The sequence below is a fragment of the Pelodiscus sinensis genome, chromosome 7 (assembly GCF_052426305.1).
Source record: "Pelodiscus sinensis isolate ZL-2025 chromosome 7, ASM5242630v1, whole genome shotgun sequence".
In the NCBI taxonomy this organism is placed as follows: domain Eukaryota; kingdom Metazoa; phylum Chordata; order Testudines; family Trionychidae; genus Pelodiscus; species Pelodiscus sinensis.
The window spans coordinates 62,672,574-62,689,008 of record NC_143058.1 but is presented as its reverse complement, the minus strand read 5'-3'; the positions used below and the strand labels follow the sequence as shown (position 1 = coordinate 62,689,008).

General features: G+C 46.7%; 1 protein-coding gene across 2 annotated transcripts in view; it reads left to right on the top strand.

Moving 5' to 3' along the window:
- Nucleotides 1-214: 214 nt before the first annotated feature.
- BARD1 (BRCA1 associated RING domain 1) overlaps nt 215-16,435 on the top strand; it is a 61,974-nt gene continuing 45,753 nt past the window's right edge. Inside the window, exons 1-3 of one of the 2 annotated variants that reach the window (XM_089779829.1) lie at nt 215-407; nt 2,894-2,950; nt 9,768-9,913. In XM_089779829.1, coding sequence (XP_089635955.1) covers nt 259-407; nt 2,894-2,950; nt 9,768-9,913 — 352 coding nt within the window. In that variant the 5' untranslated portion in view covers nt 215-258. The remainder of the gene's footprint in view (nt 408-2,893; nt 2,951-9,767; nt 9,914-16,435) is intronic. The other variant, XM_075933951.2, reaches the window with a different exon arrangement.

The window sequence follows — 16,435 nt, the reverse complement described above, 5'->3', positions numbered from 1 at the left end:
CCCCCGACATGGGAGAGGGGCGTGGCTGGAGTCCCCGGGGATGAGGGATGGGAGGGGCGGGAGTCTTAGTCCCGCCCCCCGGGGGAAAGTGCCGCTTTGGGAGCTCTGCCCCGCCCCTTCCCAGGCCTGGCGGCAACGGCTCTGGGGCGGGGCTTCGCGCTCTCCGCCGCTCGTGCGCGCGCGCGCCCGCTGCCCCGCCCCTTCCCGCATGCGCAGTGCGCCCGGCGGGAGGCGGTTGGTTTGAGCGGCGGCGGGAAGATGCGGGCCGCGCTGCGGGCTCGCTCCGGCAACCGGCCGGCGGGGGGGGCCGGCCCCGCGCCCCTCGGCATGGAGCTGCCGGCCGGCGGCTGGCACCGCACCCGGGCCGCCCTGCGGCAGCTGGAGGGGCGGCTGCTCTGCTCTCGCTGGTAACCGCTGGCAACACCCCCGCCGGGACCTTCCTCCCCCCCCCCCCCCGCCTGGAGACACCGACCCTCCCCCCCCCCGCCGGGACCTTCCTCCCCCCCCCGCCTGGAGACACCGACCCTCCCCCCCCGCCGGGACCTTCCTCCCCCCCCCGCCTGGAGACACCGACCCTCCCCCCCCCGCCGGGACCTTCCTCCCCCCCCCGCCTGGAGACACCGACCCTCCCCCCCCGCCGGGACCTTCCTCCCCCCCCCCCGCCTGGAGACACCGACCCTCCCCCCCCCCCCGCCGGGACCTTCCTCCCCCCCCCGCCTGGAGACACCGACCCTCCCCCCCCGCCGGACCTTCCTCCCCCCCCGCCTGGGACACCTTCCTCCCCCCCCGCCGGGACCCCCCCCCCCCCCCCCCCTGGAGACACCGACCCTCCCCCCCCGCCGGGACCTTCCTCCCCCCCCCCCCTGGAGACACCGACCCTCCCCCCCCGCCGGGACCTTCCTCCCCCCCCCCCTGGAGACACCGACCCTCCCCCCCCCCCCCGGGACCTTCCTCCCCCCCCCGCCTGGAGACACCGACCCTCCCCCCCCCCCGGGACCTTCCTCCCCCCCCCGCCTGGAGACACCGACCCTCCCCCCCCGCCGGGACCTTCCTCCCCCCCCCCCGCCTGGAGACACCGACCCTCCCCCCCCGCCGGGACCTTCCTCCCCCCCCCCGCCTGGAGACACCGACCCTCCCCCCCGCCGGGACCTTCCTCCCCCCCCCCGCCTGGAGACACCGACCCTCCCCCCCCCCGCCGGGACCTTCCTCCCCCCCCCGCCTGGAGACACCGACCCCCCCCCCCCCCGCCGGGACCTTCCTCCCCCCCCCGCCTGGAGACACCGACCCTCCCCCCCCCGCCTGGACCTTCCTGCCCCCCCCCCCGCCTGGAGACACCGACCCCCCCCCCCGCCGGGACCTTCCTCCCCCCCCCCCGCCTGGAGACACCGACCCTCCCCCCCCCCCGGGACCTTCCTGCCCCCCCCCCCGCCTGGAGACACCGACCCCCCCCCCGCCGGGACCTTCCTGCCCCCCCCGCCTGGAGACACCGACCCTCCCCCCCGCCTGGACCTTCCTGCCCCCCCCCCGCCTGGAGACACCGACCCTCCCCCCCGCCTGGACCTTCCTCCCCCCCCCCCGCCTGGAGACACCGACCCTCCCCCCCCGCCTGGACCTTCCTGCCCCCCCCCGCCTGGAGACACCGACCCCCCCCCCGCCGGAACCTTCCGACCCCCCCCCCCCCCCCCCCGCCGGGAGACACTGACCTTCCCGACCCCCGCCCGGCGGGAGGGACCGACCCATATCGGGGGGGGGGGCAGAGATCGGCTCGCTGCACGCGGCTGGGGGGGCTGTTCCGCACAAGCTGTCCCTCCCCGAGTCCTGCTCATTGCCCCCTTCCCCGCCATTGGCAGGGCGGCTCCCGCCCGTCCCCCAACCGGGCTGGCTCTGCCCTGCAGTGACCCCGACCAGACCTCTTCAGCGCGCTGAAACTGCCCCCTCTGCTGGGGGTGGGGGGGCTCGGGTCGGGCATCGCTTGTTTCCAATGCCAGTGCCCCCAGGGATCATAGCCCTGTCCTGGTGCCGGGCTGACCCATACGTGTAGAGCAGCTGTTCCCAACCTCCCACTTCCGGCCCCCCCCTCCCGCCGGGACCCATTTTGACAATTCAGGAAGACTTGGTGACCCAAGGCAATTCAAAAACCGGGGGAGGAGAAGGGGCACGGTCATGGGGGAGACACTTGGTGACCTGTTTGAAGTGTAATGGCGACCCATATTTGGGTCCTGACCCATAGGTTGGAAAACTCTGATATAGCTGGAGTCTCACGAGTCTTTGCGGGCACAACCCGCTTCCTCAGGGGAGCGGAGACTCTCTTCCAAAGGGAGCTGATGCCCATTTTCTACTTCTCTTGGAAAGCTGTTCGAAAAATGGCCTTGGATTTCCCAGCCCTCTGCCCCTGTGCCAGTGGGCTGTAGGGTACCTCTCTGGAGGGGTGAACAGTGAGCCGTGCAGATGGAGGGACGCAGATCTGGATTTACTTGTTTCGGAAAATAGTTGGTGCCAGCTTGCTTGTGCTGCTGGCTGGATGGCGCCTGAGGAAGCTGATTGTCAGTAAATGCGTCTACATTGGAGCCAGAACCATGGCAGCTGTTAGTGGTCTCGAGCCGCTGTTGCTACTAGGGTTCTACCAAGATTTCCCTTATTGTGGAAGGAGAGAGTTCATCAGCGAACCATGCTAGCTGTTCTGTACGGTACTCTGTTTATTCAGTAGCCTGATTTGTAGAACTGTTCTCAAATAGAATATCTCCAAGTCCTCAGGAAAACCATGCTAGAGGCTTATTAGCCATCATGTTTAAACTACAGGCAGAAGTACAGGTGCCTTCAAACTAATTGGTTCTTTGGTGTTCTAGGAGTTGGACTTTTTTAATAATTAATGCTTCTCTTCTTTTCTGAATAGCATTAAGATCCTCAAGGAACCTGTGTCCTTAGGAAAATGTGAGCATGTCTTCTGTCTGTAAGTACTTTATTTGCTTTATATATAATAACTGTAAAGAACAGGTCCCTAGTCCTGCAAACAGTTAGGTGTAGGGCCCTAACAATTTCATGTCTGAAAAATGTCACAGATCATGAAATCAGCTTCCTCTCCTTCCCTCCCCCATGAAATCTGATCTCCTCAGCTGGCAGGAGTTGCTATTCCAGCTGTGGTGGGACAGGAGTTGTCCTTCCCCTGCATCATTGCTTTTGATGAGCAGATCGGACCCACATCCAGAGGCAGTGCAGGAATGGGGATGGTACACCCTAAACCTCCTCTCACTCTTTGCTGCAGTCACAGCAGCCTAGGCTCAGGGCTTCTGTTCCTCTCCCCCATTCCAGCTGAGCTTGGGGCAGCCCAGGCCCAGAGTTGCTCCCCCCACTAATGCCCTAGCTGGGGCAGCCTGGGTGCAGGGCTCTCTGCTACTTTGCATCTCCAGCTGTGACTTGGGGCAATCCAGACACTGGGCTTCTTCCCCTGTGGAACTTGCCAGGGCTTGGGTGACCCCCTAGGAGTTTCTGCCCTGGGACTTGTTCCAGGGCTGGTGCATCCATTTTTCCTGGAGGGGCCCCTCCCTTTATCTGTTGTTGGCAAAACTAGCAGCTAGGAATCCCTGGCTGAGGTACTCACAACAGCGTGGGGGGAAATCCTCCTTTTCACCTCCAGAAACCTCCTCTATCTGCAGGATTTTAGAAAGGTGCTAATCTCCTACAACAGCTTAGCAACACTTCCTTCTTCCTCCCCTCTCATGATCCCATTTTGGGTCAGTACCTTCACAGTTATAACATTGTGATCTGCTATCATGAAATTGACCAATTTTTGAAACCTTCTGGCTGTGAAACTGACTGGAATGAATGGTGAATTTGGTAGGGTTCTAGATGTGCAAAATACCCTTAACTTTACATATCTGAGCAGTTCATTTGACATCAATGAGACTGTTCTACTTACTGGTTCTAGAACTGGTTTGGAGACAGATCAAAAGAAAAAGCTGAACAGTTTTTAAAAAGAATAGTATTTGAAATTCGTGCTCTCATTCTTATAGTCTGGCCTAGGCGGGATAGGAAAGGGCTTGGGGAACAATACAACAGGGAAACCTTACATGTGTAAATATTAAAATAACCTAAAATTAAAGGAACCATTCACTCTGCCTGCTTAGATCTGCACAAGAAATCACAAATCTTGTAATTAAGGCCTTAGTTCCCCAGCAGTCTGCCCATGTAGAGCCCCTTTTGGCTTTAGAAGGCGTCTAGGTGGAAGCAGAGGTATGTCTGCATGGAGATTTTAGCATTGTCTGTCTATTTAGATTTTTCGTTCACAGATTATTGAGCTATTCTCTGAACTGTAGGGCTAAAATGATCTTTATTTGAATTGTATTGCTAAGAATATCAAGGGGATCCTTTCAGCTACAGGAATTAGTCTAGAAAGATTCAACCATTTGCCTACACTGTTATACCCTCATCAGAGAGAACAAGGTACATATTAGACAGGCAGAAGCATTCATAGGTTTTATTGGTGTACCAAAAACAAACACAAGGTTTCACGTATCCAGAGCAGCAGGTTGGTTGTTATTCAGGGAAGGGAGGGGAACTCTTTCTATTTTCACTGTGTAGAAATTCCCAGGGAGCATGCTGGTTCAGTTAGAGGTAGGAAGATATGCAAAGTAGCTTCACAATTTACTTAATGCCAGTTGTGAGACAATTTGCATTTCACCTCAGACACTGTGCCCATGAAGGTTATGTTATCAATGTAATCTCCTCATGTGGAGTTCTCCGTTTCAGTGTACTAGGAAGATGTCCTACACCGCCAATTTGTTCTACTTAATTTATCCTCTCTGCACGTAGGTAGATCATACATCATTTGAAAGCTAATTATGTGTATTTTATGATGTGGATCTGTCGTGGTGCTGTTACCATAGAAATGGGGATAAACAATGACGCCAACAACCCATTTAAATCAGGGGAGTTGAAAAATGAGTAATTGTGTAGCCTTGTAACTGCTGAAAGTCTCAACGGTTACATGGGTATACGCACTTGCAGCGCAGGGTACATGCCAGGAGCTGGCTTTTAAGCCGGCTGCCAGCGTGCACTAGCTCTGGCCCGTTGGCCTTGCCATTGGGGAACTGGCTGCCGCCACACACTGCTGCCTCAGATACAGAGACGACCGCGCGGGGTAGCAGTTGGCTCCCTAGAAATAAGAACGGCTATACTGGGTCAGACCAAAGGTCCATCCAGCCCAGAACCCTGTCTGTCAACAGTGACTAATGCCAGATGTCTCTGAGGGAGTGAACTGAACAGGTAATGATCAAGCAATCTCTCTCCTGCCATCCATCTCCACCCTCTGACAAACAGAAGCTAGGGACACCATTCCTTACCCATCCCGGCTAATAGGTATTAGTGGACTTAACCTCCATGAATGTATCTAGTTCTCTTTTAAACCCTGTTATAGTCCTAGCCATCACAACCTCCTCAGGCTAGGAGTTCCACAGATTAACTATGTGCTGTGTGAAGAACTTCCTTTTATTTGTTTTAAACCTGCTGCCCATTTGCTTCATTTGGCGGCTCCCTAGTTCTTATATTATGGGAACAAGTAAATAACTTTTGCTTATTCACGTTCTCTACACCACTCATGATTTTATAGCCCTCTGTCATATCCCCCCTTAGTCTCCTCTTTTCCAAGCTGAAAAGTCCTAGTCTCTTTAATCTCTCCTCATATGGGACCCATTCCAAACCCCTATATGAGGCAGGAGCCTGCATATAACCGTGACCAGTAACTGGTGAGCTCAGGCTTATCAGTTAACCGTTGAAACGGTTCTACTTCTACACCCCTAGTTTAAATATTTACATTCATTTCTGTTGGTTTAAAGATTCAGGATTGAATATCTGTGAACTCACAGCATCATAACAGTGATCCCAACGTCAAAAAAATCTGATAATAAATTTGCACAGATATCATTAAAGTATAATCGTGCTGATGACATTTCTGGTCACTTTTGTTATTTTGTTCATCATTATTATCTTGGTCAATGTGGGAGTTGCCACAGTCTTTCTTGCCTTGACACGTACATAGTTCTGCGTAGGGGAGATTGTTCTGACTGCAGATACAGTTGATTGTGCAGTGACCCATACTGTTACAGACACCAATAAGGTCTTCTGGAAGCTTAGATGCCACTGGACTCTTGAAGAAAAGGGGAAATAGTTCATTATCCACTTTTTTCAATCTATCTTGCAATGGTGATCCAGTGTCTGATTTACCTCTGTTGCATAGATGTCCAGATCTTGCTTTGCCAAGAGGCCACTTTGACATGCTCATCAAAACTGTCCTCACATGGCAAAAGTATGGCCAGTGACTCATCCTTTTTGATTGCTAGATGGAGGTGCAAGCGCTTCAGATCTTCGTGAGTCTCTCTTTCTTTCTTGCTCTGGTCATACAGCACTGCTACCTAGTAGCTGTAGCATATGCTGTTACAGTAGTATGAGACTCTTTAATAATACGTTGTAAGGACTCAGTATCTTCAGACTCAACCCCCTTTTGAGTGTTTGCTACTATTTCCCTGATATATGCTGGAACTGCAAGAGTACCTCCTTGGTGAATGCTGTTTAACAAGTGAATAAAGTTTCAGGGCACTCAGATCCTCAGACGCTAGTGTCATGCCTTATAGAGCACAGTTGAATTTCTTACCAGCCAGCATTTGATCTGCAGTACAAAGCTGCATACACAACAGGCTTGAGCAACTACTCTGCAATTTTATAGCCCTGTGAGCCTAAGTCAGCTGATGTAGGTCAGCCGTGTCTGTGCAGCAGATGTTTTATCGCAGCCATACCCTTATGGGGCTTGAGGGGGAAATGGTAGCCAGAGGCATTTTCTGATTCTTTAGGGCTAGTAAGTTAACGGACAGCAATTATACACTAAATAGAGCTTCAGGCAATATTTTTTAAATCTGTTGCAAAGGTCTCTAAGGCTACGTCTAGATTGCATTGCTTTTTCAGGATACCTCCGGTATCCTGGAAAAGCAACGCTGCATCTAAGGAACGTGTCTGTTTTTTCTGAAAATTTTTCGAAAAAGTGGACGCTCTTTTGCCATCCGTGTAAATCTCGTTCTGTGAGGAATAAGGGATGGCTCGAAAGAGCATTTCCTTTCGCAAACTGGCGCCATGTAGACGCGCCAAATATCAAAAAAGCCTCTTTCGAAAGTAAATCAGAAAGAGATGCAATTTGCGTACACATTGCGTCTCTTTTTCCGATTTAACAGTGCAGTCTAGACATAGCCTAAGGGGCCTACTTTCACTGCTGTGTCTGTTCCTCTGGTAGATATGGGCTAGGACTTCTGTGGAACCTCTCACTGTTTCACAAGCTCTATTGAAATCCTTTTTCCGTGTTCCTTTTATACCATCTTATCACATAGAATTTGATGCTCTGCAAAATAATCCTCTGATTTAGGCTTGGTCAAGAGACGTTACTATGTAGGATATATCAATTAACACTAACAGTTTTGACAAGTACTATCTAATGATCTATTTTTACTAGTGCTAGAAATCTTTAGATGAATTAAATGACTCTCAGACATCTAAAATGTAGTAATTTAGTTTCGGGCTCTGTAGTTTAGAGAACAAATCTGAGATACTCAGACATTATCGAAGTAAGATCTTTTTTTTAAAGAAAAGCTTTCACAACATCAAAGATGCTGTAATCTGTGGGGAGGTCAGGAGGAACAACAAACAGGCACTGTAGCTTTTGACAAAAGCTGCTTTTTTCTCCAGGTCTAGAAAGCAAATAGTTTGTATTATCAATATAATCCAAACAACTGTATCGTGGTTGCTTATTTGTTTGGTGGTGAACTAGTTTATTGTTTGTTTGTACCTTTTGATCATCATTCCTTTGGTGGTTTAATCCTGCATAATGGATATTTATTTCATTGAACTTTAAATGGTGGATTAACTAGTCAAATGTAGTTTTTCCAGACAAGCATGCAAGAGGTCAGGTCAAATTTGCAGTAGTCAGACACGAGATTATTCTAGTCCACCATCAAATAAACAAGTATTCATATTCTGAAAGGAGTGGGGTATGGACGGATGACTATGATGTGTAAATATAAATGTGTGAAAACAAGTGGCCTGCAATAACTGGGTCATGTGTTGGAGTGTTTTTTATGGGCTGTGGTGTTTTATTGATGGAAATCAATCCCTATAATATGATCTGATCCAAATTAATTTCAGTAAGTTAACTACAGCGAATGGAAGCTATGCATCAAGGAAGTGGAATATATGTGGGACTGTACAGATACAGATTGACAGCCCCTGAACTGTTTGGAACCTAAATAAATATATAAGTTAAGATGCACAGCTGAAGAAAGATCCTCACTTGTGACAAGCGATAATAGTTGGAGGCAAAGAGAGATGAACATCTTTACTTCCAAAATACTCAGCACCTGGCAGCACCTGCTAAGAACAGTATCAGCTGGGTAATGAGCTGTTTTAAAAATGTGGCCATAAGTGTCTTGCCTAAAGTCATATAAAGAGCTTATCTGAACCAAAAATTGAACTTAAATCTCCTTTGTATCAATCCCATGTCTTAACTGCAAGACTACTTGTCCTCTCAACAATGTAAATGTCATGTGGGAAGAGTTTGAAATATCTCCCTCCTTTTGAGAAAATCTCCCTCTTAGAAATTAACAGTGCAGCACATGTTAGTGTAGTGGTTTAGGAGATGTCCAGATGTTTAAGAACATTTCATAGCCCCTCAATGTTGGCCTAACTGCTTCCATTGAAGGTGTACTTGGAGACTTGATATGAATATGCTTATGCCTATCTCATACAGCTGGAAGGGATCTTGAGAGGTCATGCAGTCCAGTCCCCTGCCCTCATGGCAGGACCAAGTACCATCCTGGACAGATTTGCCCCAGATCCCTAAATGGCTCCCTCAAGGATTGAACTCACAACCCTGGGTTTAGCAGGCCAATGCTCAAACTACTGAGTTATCCCTCCCCCTGAGTACTAGCTAGGGGGAGCTTATGAGAATCCCACATGATCACTTGTGTGGTGGACCCTAAAGTCTTTTTGCTATAATAATCACAGGAGTAGAAGGTTTCTTTAAATATAATTATATGGAAGGAGGAGGAAAAGTTGTACTGGGAGGCTGCAACTTTGGGTTGAAATGACCTTTACTAACCAAACTTGTTTCTCCTTATGCTATTCAGAGGTAAACGTTCTGAAAAAAAAAAGCTAAAATAACTCTGACACCCATGGATTCCCGGGGGACTTCTTACTGAGAAACGTTGAGAGGGTGTAACAACAGTATCAAGATAGTTTTAACAACAGACGGGTGAAAGTGATAGATTACTATAGATTGAATTTTCTATCTAACTTGTAAAAAGGAATGTTGTTGGAAAACAGTACTATGTAGTTGAGGGGACAAGAGAACCTAGAGTTAAGCAACTCAAAGACATAATTCCCTGTTAACAGAGACAATGAGTAGAAGTAGACGACTGGAATGTTTTCAATTTTGATCTACATGGGCGGGTAAGATTTAAAAGTTTATATTGAACATTTTTGATGACACAGCTTCCTGATATGACTTTTGGACTTGGCGTGTTTAATTCTGACCTGTAGTTGGCCAAATATTAGATTTTTCTCTTCTGCAGTGGTAAATGAATTGCAGGAAGTTCTTGTACTTTTTGCATTGTTTGCTTTTTGGTTTTAAAATAACAGGTCTTGCCTATCAACTGCTAACAGGTGCATGCTGCTGTGGATGTGCCAGCTTACCTGTGTTGAATGACTTGTGTTTATACACGCTTGATTTTCAGATCTTGCGTGGGTGACTGTATTGGTGCAGAATGTCCAGTGTGTCACACTCCAGCCTGGGTCCAAGATGTGCAAATCAACAGGCAGCTAGACAACATGATCCAGCTGTGCAGCAAACTGAGACATTTCCTGGGCAAGGACTCCTCAGGTAAGACAAGAACTCAGTCGTCCCGTATTGTGCTCCCTGTTCACATTAGCGTCAATTTCAGATGCTTTTAAAGGATAAGAAAAGTATCTTTTCAAGATACTGAAAGTTTATATCCAATTGTATTTGGAAAATCTACATTTGAACAGAACGCTTGCTGGGTTTATCTCCTTCAGATCGACCTAAAGCCCCATTAAAGAAAGAGGAAAAAGTCTAGAATTGTATTAGTCCACAATTAGTATCTGTCTAAATCTAAATTTAGCAAATGTATGCAACATTCCCAGGTCACATGACACCCGTGAATTCCAAGTAGGAAAGTGGTGAACATTGTCATGGCTTATACTCTGCATTTTTGAGTGAGTGTAAAGTTAAGGCACAATTCTTCAGTGAGACGTAAATATGGTGATCTCATTGCTGGAACAGGTTTCTTTTCACCGACTACCCTCTCATGGTTGCTGCCTTTTATGGAATTTGCTATTAGGTTGTTATGCATGTGAAATCTTTTACTTTCTGCTTTATGATGAGGAGGGAGACAAGTCTCAATTCTCTTGGATTGTCAGAATCCAGACTGACATAAGCATATCTCTTCTCTCTTCTCTGTTGTGGAAATCTGTCATTTCTGACAATTGTGGAAGTGACTGTGCTATGAAACTACAGAGTTGCTGATTGGGGATTTCTCGTGGATTGTTTTCTTACCAAACTTTTGGGTGATTGACAAAGAAGAGAAGAGTGAGACAGGGATTGTAGGCGAGCCTCTTGAGTAGTTATCACATTTGAGAAAACACTCATTTTACTGTCAGATAGATACAGATCAGGTACTTTTTTCCTCATTGCTTATTTCCAGTATTCATTTAAATAGAAGATTTCCTTTATCAACCTGATTCTGTCAAATGGTTCACATCACAATCACTGCCATGGTAGTTCTTTTTTTTTTTTTTTTTTTTTACATGAAAACACTGAATTATGATATCACTGAAGCAGTGAGGTTAAAGGGCATGTCTGATAGTAAATAAAGAGTTTGTCTCTTATAGCTGAAATCTCTGGGAAATCAAAAGCCACGAGTGAGAGAAAAAGTGGATAACAGTTTAATAGATTTTAGGGAAAATATTTTAAGTGTGGTGAAGCTCTTTAAGAGTATAATGAGAAGGGAGGGCTTTTGAGGTGACTGGCTTCAGGCTTTTCTATACAGTGTTGAAGAATAATAGTCAAAGCTGAGAAGCAACATTTTATGGTTATCAAATGAACTTTAATGGTACTCCAAATGTCAACGTGAATGGAGAAAATCATGCATGAGGTTATTTTGGTTTAAGGTGACGTTTCCCTCTATGGTGGCTTTAATTGCAAGAACAATGGAATGGAATAAAATGTATTTTAGAATAAGGTTCATGCAGTGCATTGGAAATCCGAAACAGGTGAAATATTTTCTTGAAATTATTTGATGCATTCAGCCTTGAGAAACTTGAGCTTTATTTTGTCTAATTTGATTTTTTTTTATTACTGCAGTATTTTTATAAGCAAGTTTTCAGTACTACTGTAGCCAGAGTGCACTAAATTATAACGTGATATGGTGATTGGCTCTGGCAATCCATGGAGCAGCCTCTGTCCGCGGCTCCTCTTGTGGATCTGCTCCCAGCCTGCCACCCTGCGCGTGGGGTTGAGAGCACACAGGCTTCTGGCTCCGCCTTGGGGACCATCAAAGTCGTGTAACTGCTAAAATTGATGCGGTTTTATGACTAGTCAGTTAGGGTATGTCTACACTATCACCCTAGTTCGAACTAGGGTGGTAATGTAGTCAACCGGAGTTGCAAATGAAGCCCGGGATTTGAATTTCCCGTGCTTCATTTGCATGTTGCCGGGCGCCGCCATTTTTAAATGTCCGCTAGTTTGGACTCCGTGCCCGTGGCTACACGCGGCACGAACTAGGTAGTTCGGACAAGGCTTCCTATTCCGAACTACCTGTACTCCTCGTGGCGGCGCCCGGCAACATGCAAATGAAGCCGGGAAATTCAAATCCCGGGCTTCATTTGCAACTCCGGTTGACTACATTACCACCCTAGTTCGAACTAGGGTGGTAGTGTAGACATACCCTTAGGGTGTGCTTAGACTACATTCCTCTTTTGACAGAGGGATGTAAATTAGGCACTTTGAAATTGCAAATGAAGCCGGGATTTGAATTTCCCGTGCTTCATTTGCATAATCGCGTCATGGTGTGCTTTCGAAAAAGTGCTCTTTCGAAAATAAAGCCGCGGTCTAGACTCAGTTCTTTCGAAAAGGGAAGGCTTTTTCGGAAGATCTTATAAACCTCAAAAAATGAGTTCTAGTCTGAACTGGTTATTTTGGGTTTTTTCCAAAATATTTTGGTGCGCCTGTTAAGTTTGAGGGTATGCTTGGAAGGTCCCTATACCATTAAAGGTTATCTTATTGTTTTCTATCTTGGTCAGGACTGGGGAATCTTTTGGGTTGGGGGCTGTGGGGGGCCAGGGCTGGAGCACCAGCATGGGCCCCCCCAATGCTGGGGGAGGCCTGAAGCCTTAAGGGCCAGATCCTGGTAACCAAGGGGCCACATCCAGCTCGCAGGCCTTAGGTTCCACACCCCTGTTCTAGGTAAAAGGTCCCAGACATATGTATGCTTATTTTTCCTTAGCTGAGCATACAAGATGTGGCCCATAGGTGCCTTGCGTTACGGCCAAACTACCTTTATAAACCTTTTGTAACCTATTATAATAATCATGTCATCGAACCATAAGTAAATTAGAAATCTATAAGAAAATATATCTATAGACAAGCAAGCAGATAAGCCGTATAGGCTACAGCCAGGTCATAAGCCGGGTCTCTGGTTGCAACTCCCTCTCTGACCCTGCAATCCCTCCCATGTACCTCATCCAGGTGAGAATCCTCTCCTGCATCCAAACCACCTACCAGGCCACTCCCCTCCGGAACTCCAATCCTCTGCCCGGCACTCTCGCCTGTATCCAACTTCTGTCCCACATCCCGTGTCACACCCCAATGGCCCCCTCCCTCAAGGGGTTCCTCTGGGGAGGCAGGTCAGCATTGTATATTGCTTACGCTGTTGCAAGCATTGCAGGGCATTTTGGGAAGGGTCAAAGGTATGAGTGTGGAATGAATGAAGGATTCCTTTGCAGGTCATGCGAGGCCAAGTGGGGGGAGGGGGGAGACAAAGAAAGCAGAGAATGGGTTAACTCCACTCCTGCTAGGCCCAAAGATAAGACACTGGCTCTAGCCAGTTGAAGGCCACAGCACACATCTGACTCTGGCTGTCGGCCAAGAAAGGGGGTGGCTGGGAATCCACCAACCAGCCATAAGAAAGACAGATTCAACAGAACAAATCTGCAGAGCCAGCCCATAACAAGCAAGAAAAGCGAAGGCCAGCACGGAGGAAAGCAAAGAGAACAACAGTGTCTAGCTGGTGTATTTTGGGAAAGTCAAGGAGACCACAGAAAGCCAGTTTGGTTGTCACAAAAAGCACCAGAATCCGAGGTCGCGGAATGGAACACCCCAAAGGAGCCCAGGCCTTAAAACCCTTCCGAGAGCTGGAGCAATTCGGAGAGATCACAGCGGACCCTGGATGACCTGTGCGCACAGGACCGAACTCCTGTCCACCCTTCCCCTTCTGTTGTTACACCCAGGCCTGGCCAGCCTCGGGGTGTGTGTGTGTGGGGGTGTGTGTGTGAGAGAGAGAGAATGAATGAATGAAAGTGGGTTAGGGCTTTGGGCACTAACGCTTTCTTCCTTCCCCTGAGTGACGTGGGAAGCACCCATCGCTCTCCGCTGTTGTTTTATTATTTTATCAATAAAGCTTTAAAATGTAGACACTTGGTGTGTTCCGTCATCTCCTCCCTTAACAATCCTGTGGCTTCAGCCTGATCATTTGATGCCTCGGGCAGTTTGGTAACAAAAATCTGTCACACCCGCACCCCTCTATTAATATCAGAAAAGTGCGGCCCTTGATCATTGAACAAATTCTAGGAGTGGGGTGTCCCCATCAAAAATTGCCTACCCCGGTATAGTAGACAAGAAAACAAAGTAATCAGATCTCTACAGACTTCTGCTGCCTTTAAGTACAAGTGGCTGCAGATCCATCCTTACTGATGCACAAACTCTGCAGCTGCTAGGGCATCATGAAATTTGGGGCAAGTTGCCCCAAATTTCCTAGCAGCTACATGCTGCGTATTGGCTCCCGTGGCTACCACATTCCCCAGCCCATGGGCCAGCTCTCTCTTCTGCTGCCCATCTCTCTCCCGCTTGTGGGCTATGCCCAGTTGCTGCTCGCCAGCCGTCAGTGAACAGTGTGAGTGAACGGTTCTGGGGTGCAAGCCCTGGGCTGTGCTAGGAGTGCTCTGACTGGTTGGTAATATGGAGATGTAAGTGGAGAACTTTGATCTGTTGGATTTGTGTTCCGCGCCCTCTCTTAAACCAAGTGCCTTCTCTTTAGCGACCTCTTTCAATACCCCAGATATGGAGAACAAATTACCATTGTAAAGATCTAAATTTTAAAGACTGTGATCTACACATCTTAAAAGAAAAAATAGTTAATATTAGAATTGTGTTAAAAGAAACAGCCTGCAGGTGGCAATACAGTTATGACATGTGTTAATGGAATGGTTTAATTTTTAATTCATATGTAATTAAATTCAGAATTAGAATGCCTTGAGAATTTATCTTGTTTAAGCCAGCACTGAATCTATGATGCCGCTCATTAAGCAGATATTGAAGATTTCACAAAATCCTTCCTTACAAGGAATTGTGACTTATTAAGGACTTGATTATAGCCAAATAGGACACAAAAAAGGAACATATAATGGAAAATCAACTGCTGGGCCTGCCGTCTCTTTTCTATCTGCGTATCAAAGCATGCTGTATGCCTAGTAGCATTGCACCTTCACTGTGTTCTTGTCTTGATGTTTTCTAGATTTGTACAGGTACTGAAGTCTCTGTGTATCACGAAGAATTAATTTTTGAAGATGTCTCCTAGAACTGTGGAAACCTTTCACTGCTAACATCTTCACCCTAAGTACTGTGTGTGTTGCTGCAGATGCTTATTATCATAAGACTCTCGGTATGCTTCTTCCTCTCCCTAAATACAAAAGTCCTCTTCTGCACTGGGAAGGAAGAGAGAATTGCGCCTCTGAATTAATGATTCTGCCAGCCGCCAGACTCGCAAGCCTTTTTTGTTTCACCATATTTGATAATTCCCTTTCCAAGTGAACCTTATTACCTGCATTTTCTAGAAAGTATATAATTACTGCAATTAAGGTGGGTAATTAGGAAGAACTTGTCAAACCCTGGACATAATATATGGCATACTAGAGATGAAGAAGCCTGATTTACAGTAATATTTTTCAAAATTAGCTTCTAAATACTTCACCAGATTTTCAGTTAGTGTACTTTCAAGGGACGAGATTGTCATACATTTTCCTGACAATTTATAGATAATTGTATCTTATTCTTTACAACACAATCTACCTGAGACCAATAGTTAAATTGAAAGCTTTTCAAATTCTCCTTTTTTTTTAAATTTTATTTTTTTTAAAACAGACTTTACAGGTGTGAGTCAGATCCTGTTAAGCACGTGTTGATGCTGGTGGGCAGTAAAAGAGATTAACTCTGATAAGCCTTTATAGATCACAATTTAGATTCTCCTATTTGGTGTGGAGGGGAAGCTATCGGATGCCTTCTATAACAGATTATATTGCATTTTGTGTATGGTGTGACATTTTTCATAATAGCTAAAGATGAGTGTTTGAATAGCTGGAATTTCTCCTATTTTTTTCCAGTGCTGAATACTTAACTTGCAAAATAATCATTCTTCAGTGAAGGCGCTAATGTTGCACAGATGGTACCAAAGCACTTCCCTTTGATTTTTAATAAGGGACTAGTTTGTCAAAGAGATTTCTCAACTTCTGTTCTGAAACCCATAATAGAGAATAATTTGAAAGACACACAATGTGCATCATTATATTCCTTTGATGCAGATTAATGATAGCTAAGACACATTTTCTAATTGCTTCTTTTTCCTCTACAGTTTATTATTGCATTACAGCAAAAACTTGAATATGCAACTCTTTAGCGACAAGTCTTTCTCTACCTCATAATATTTTTGTCTAGTCTGAATCATTTAAAAATTCACGGAATTGATTTCTATTAAATGTCAGCATTAAGAAACTAGGTTTCATTATGTGAAAATAAACCAGACTTGGTGAATAGCAATGATTCTGTTAATTGATCATGTATATGAATATTATGGTTTGATAACCTATTTGTTAGAGAAAATTTGCTGGAACTATTATAGACTAGTTTTAAAACTGGTAGAGTGGGTTGTCTTTTTCCATGTTTGTAAATGCTTCAGGTAATCCAGCATTAGTAAGGTCTGCTGTGCTGATCTGTGTATCTCTCTTACATATATCATTTTCAGATTTTGGGGTGAGATTTATGCAAGTGGAATTAAGTATTTTTTAAACATTATGCAACTTTCTTTCTTCATTTACATTAAAGTTAAAATTTTAT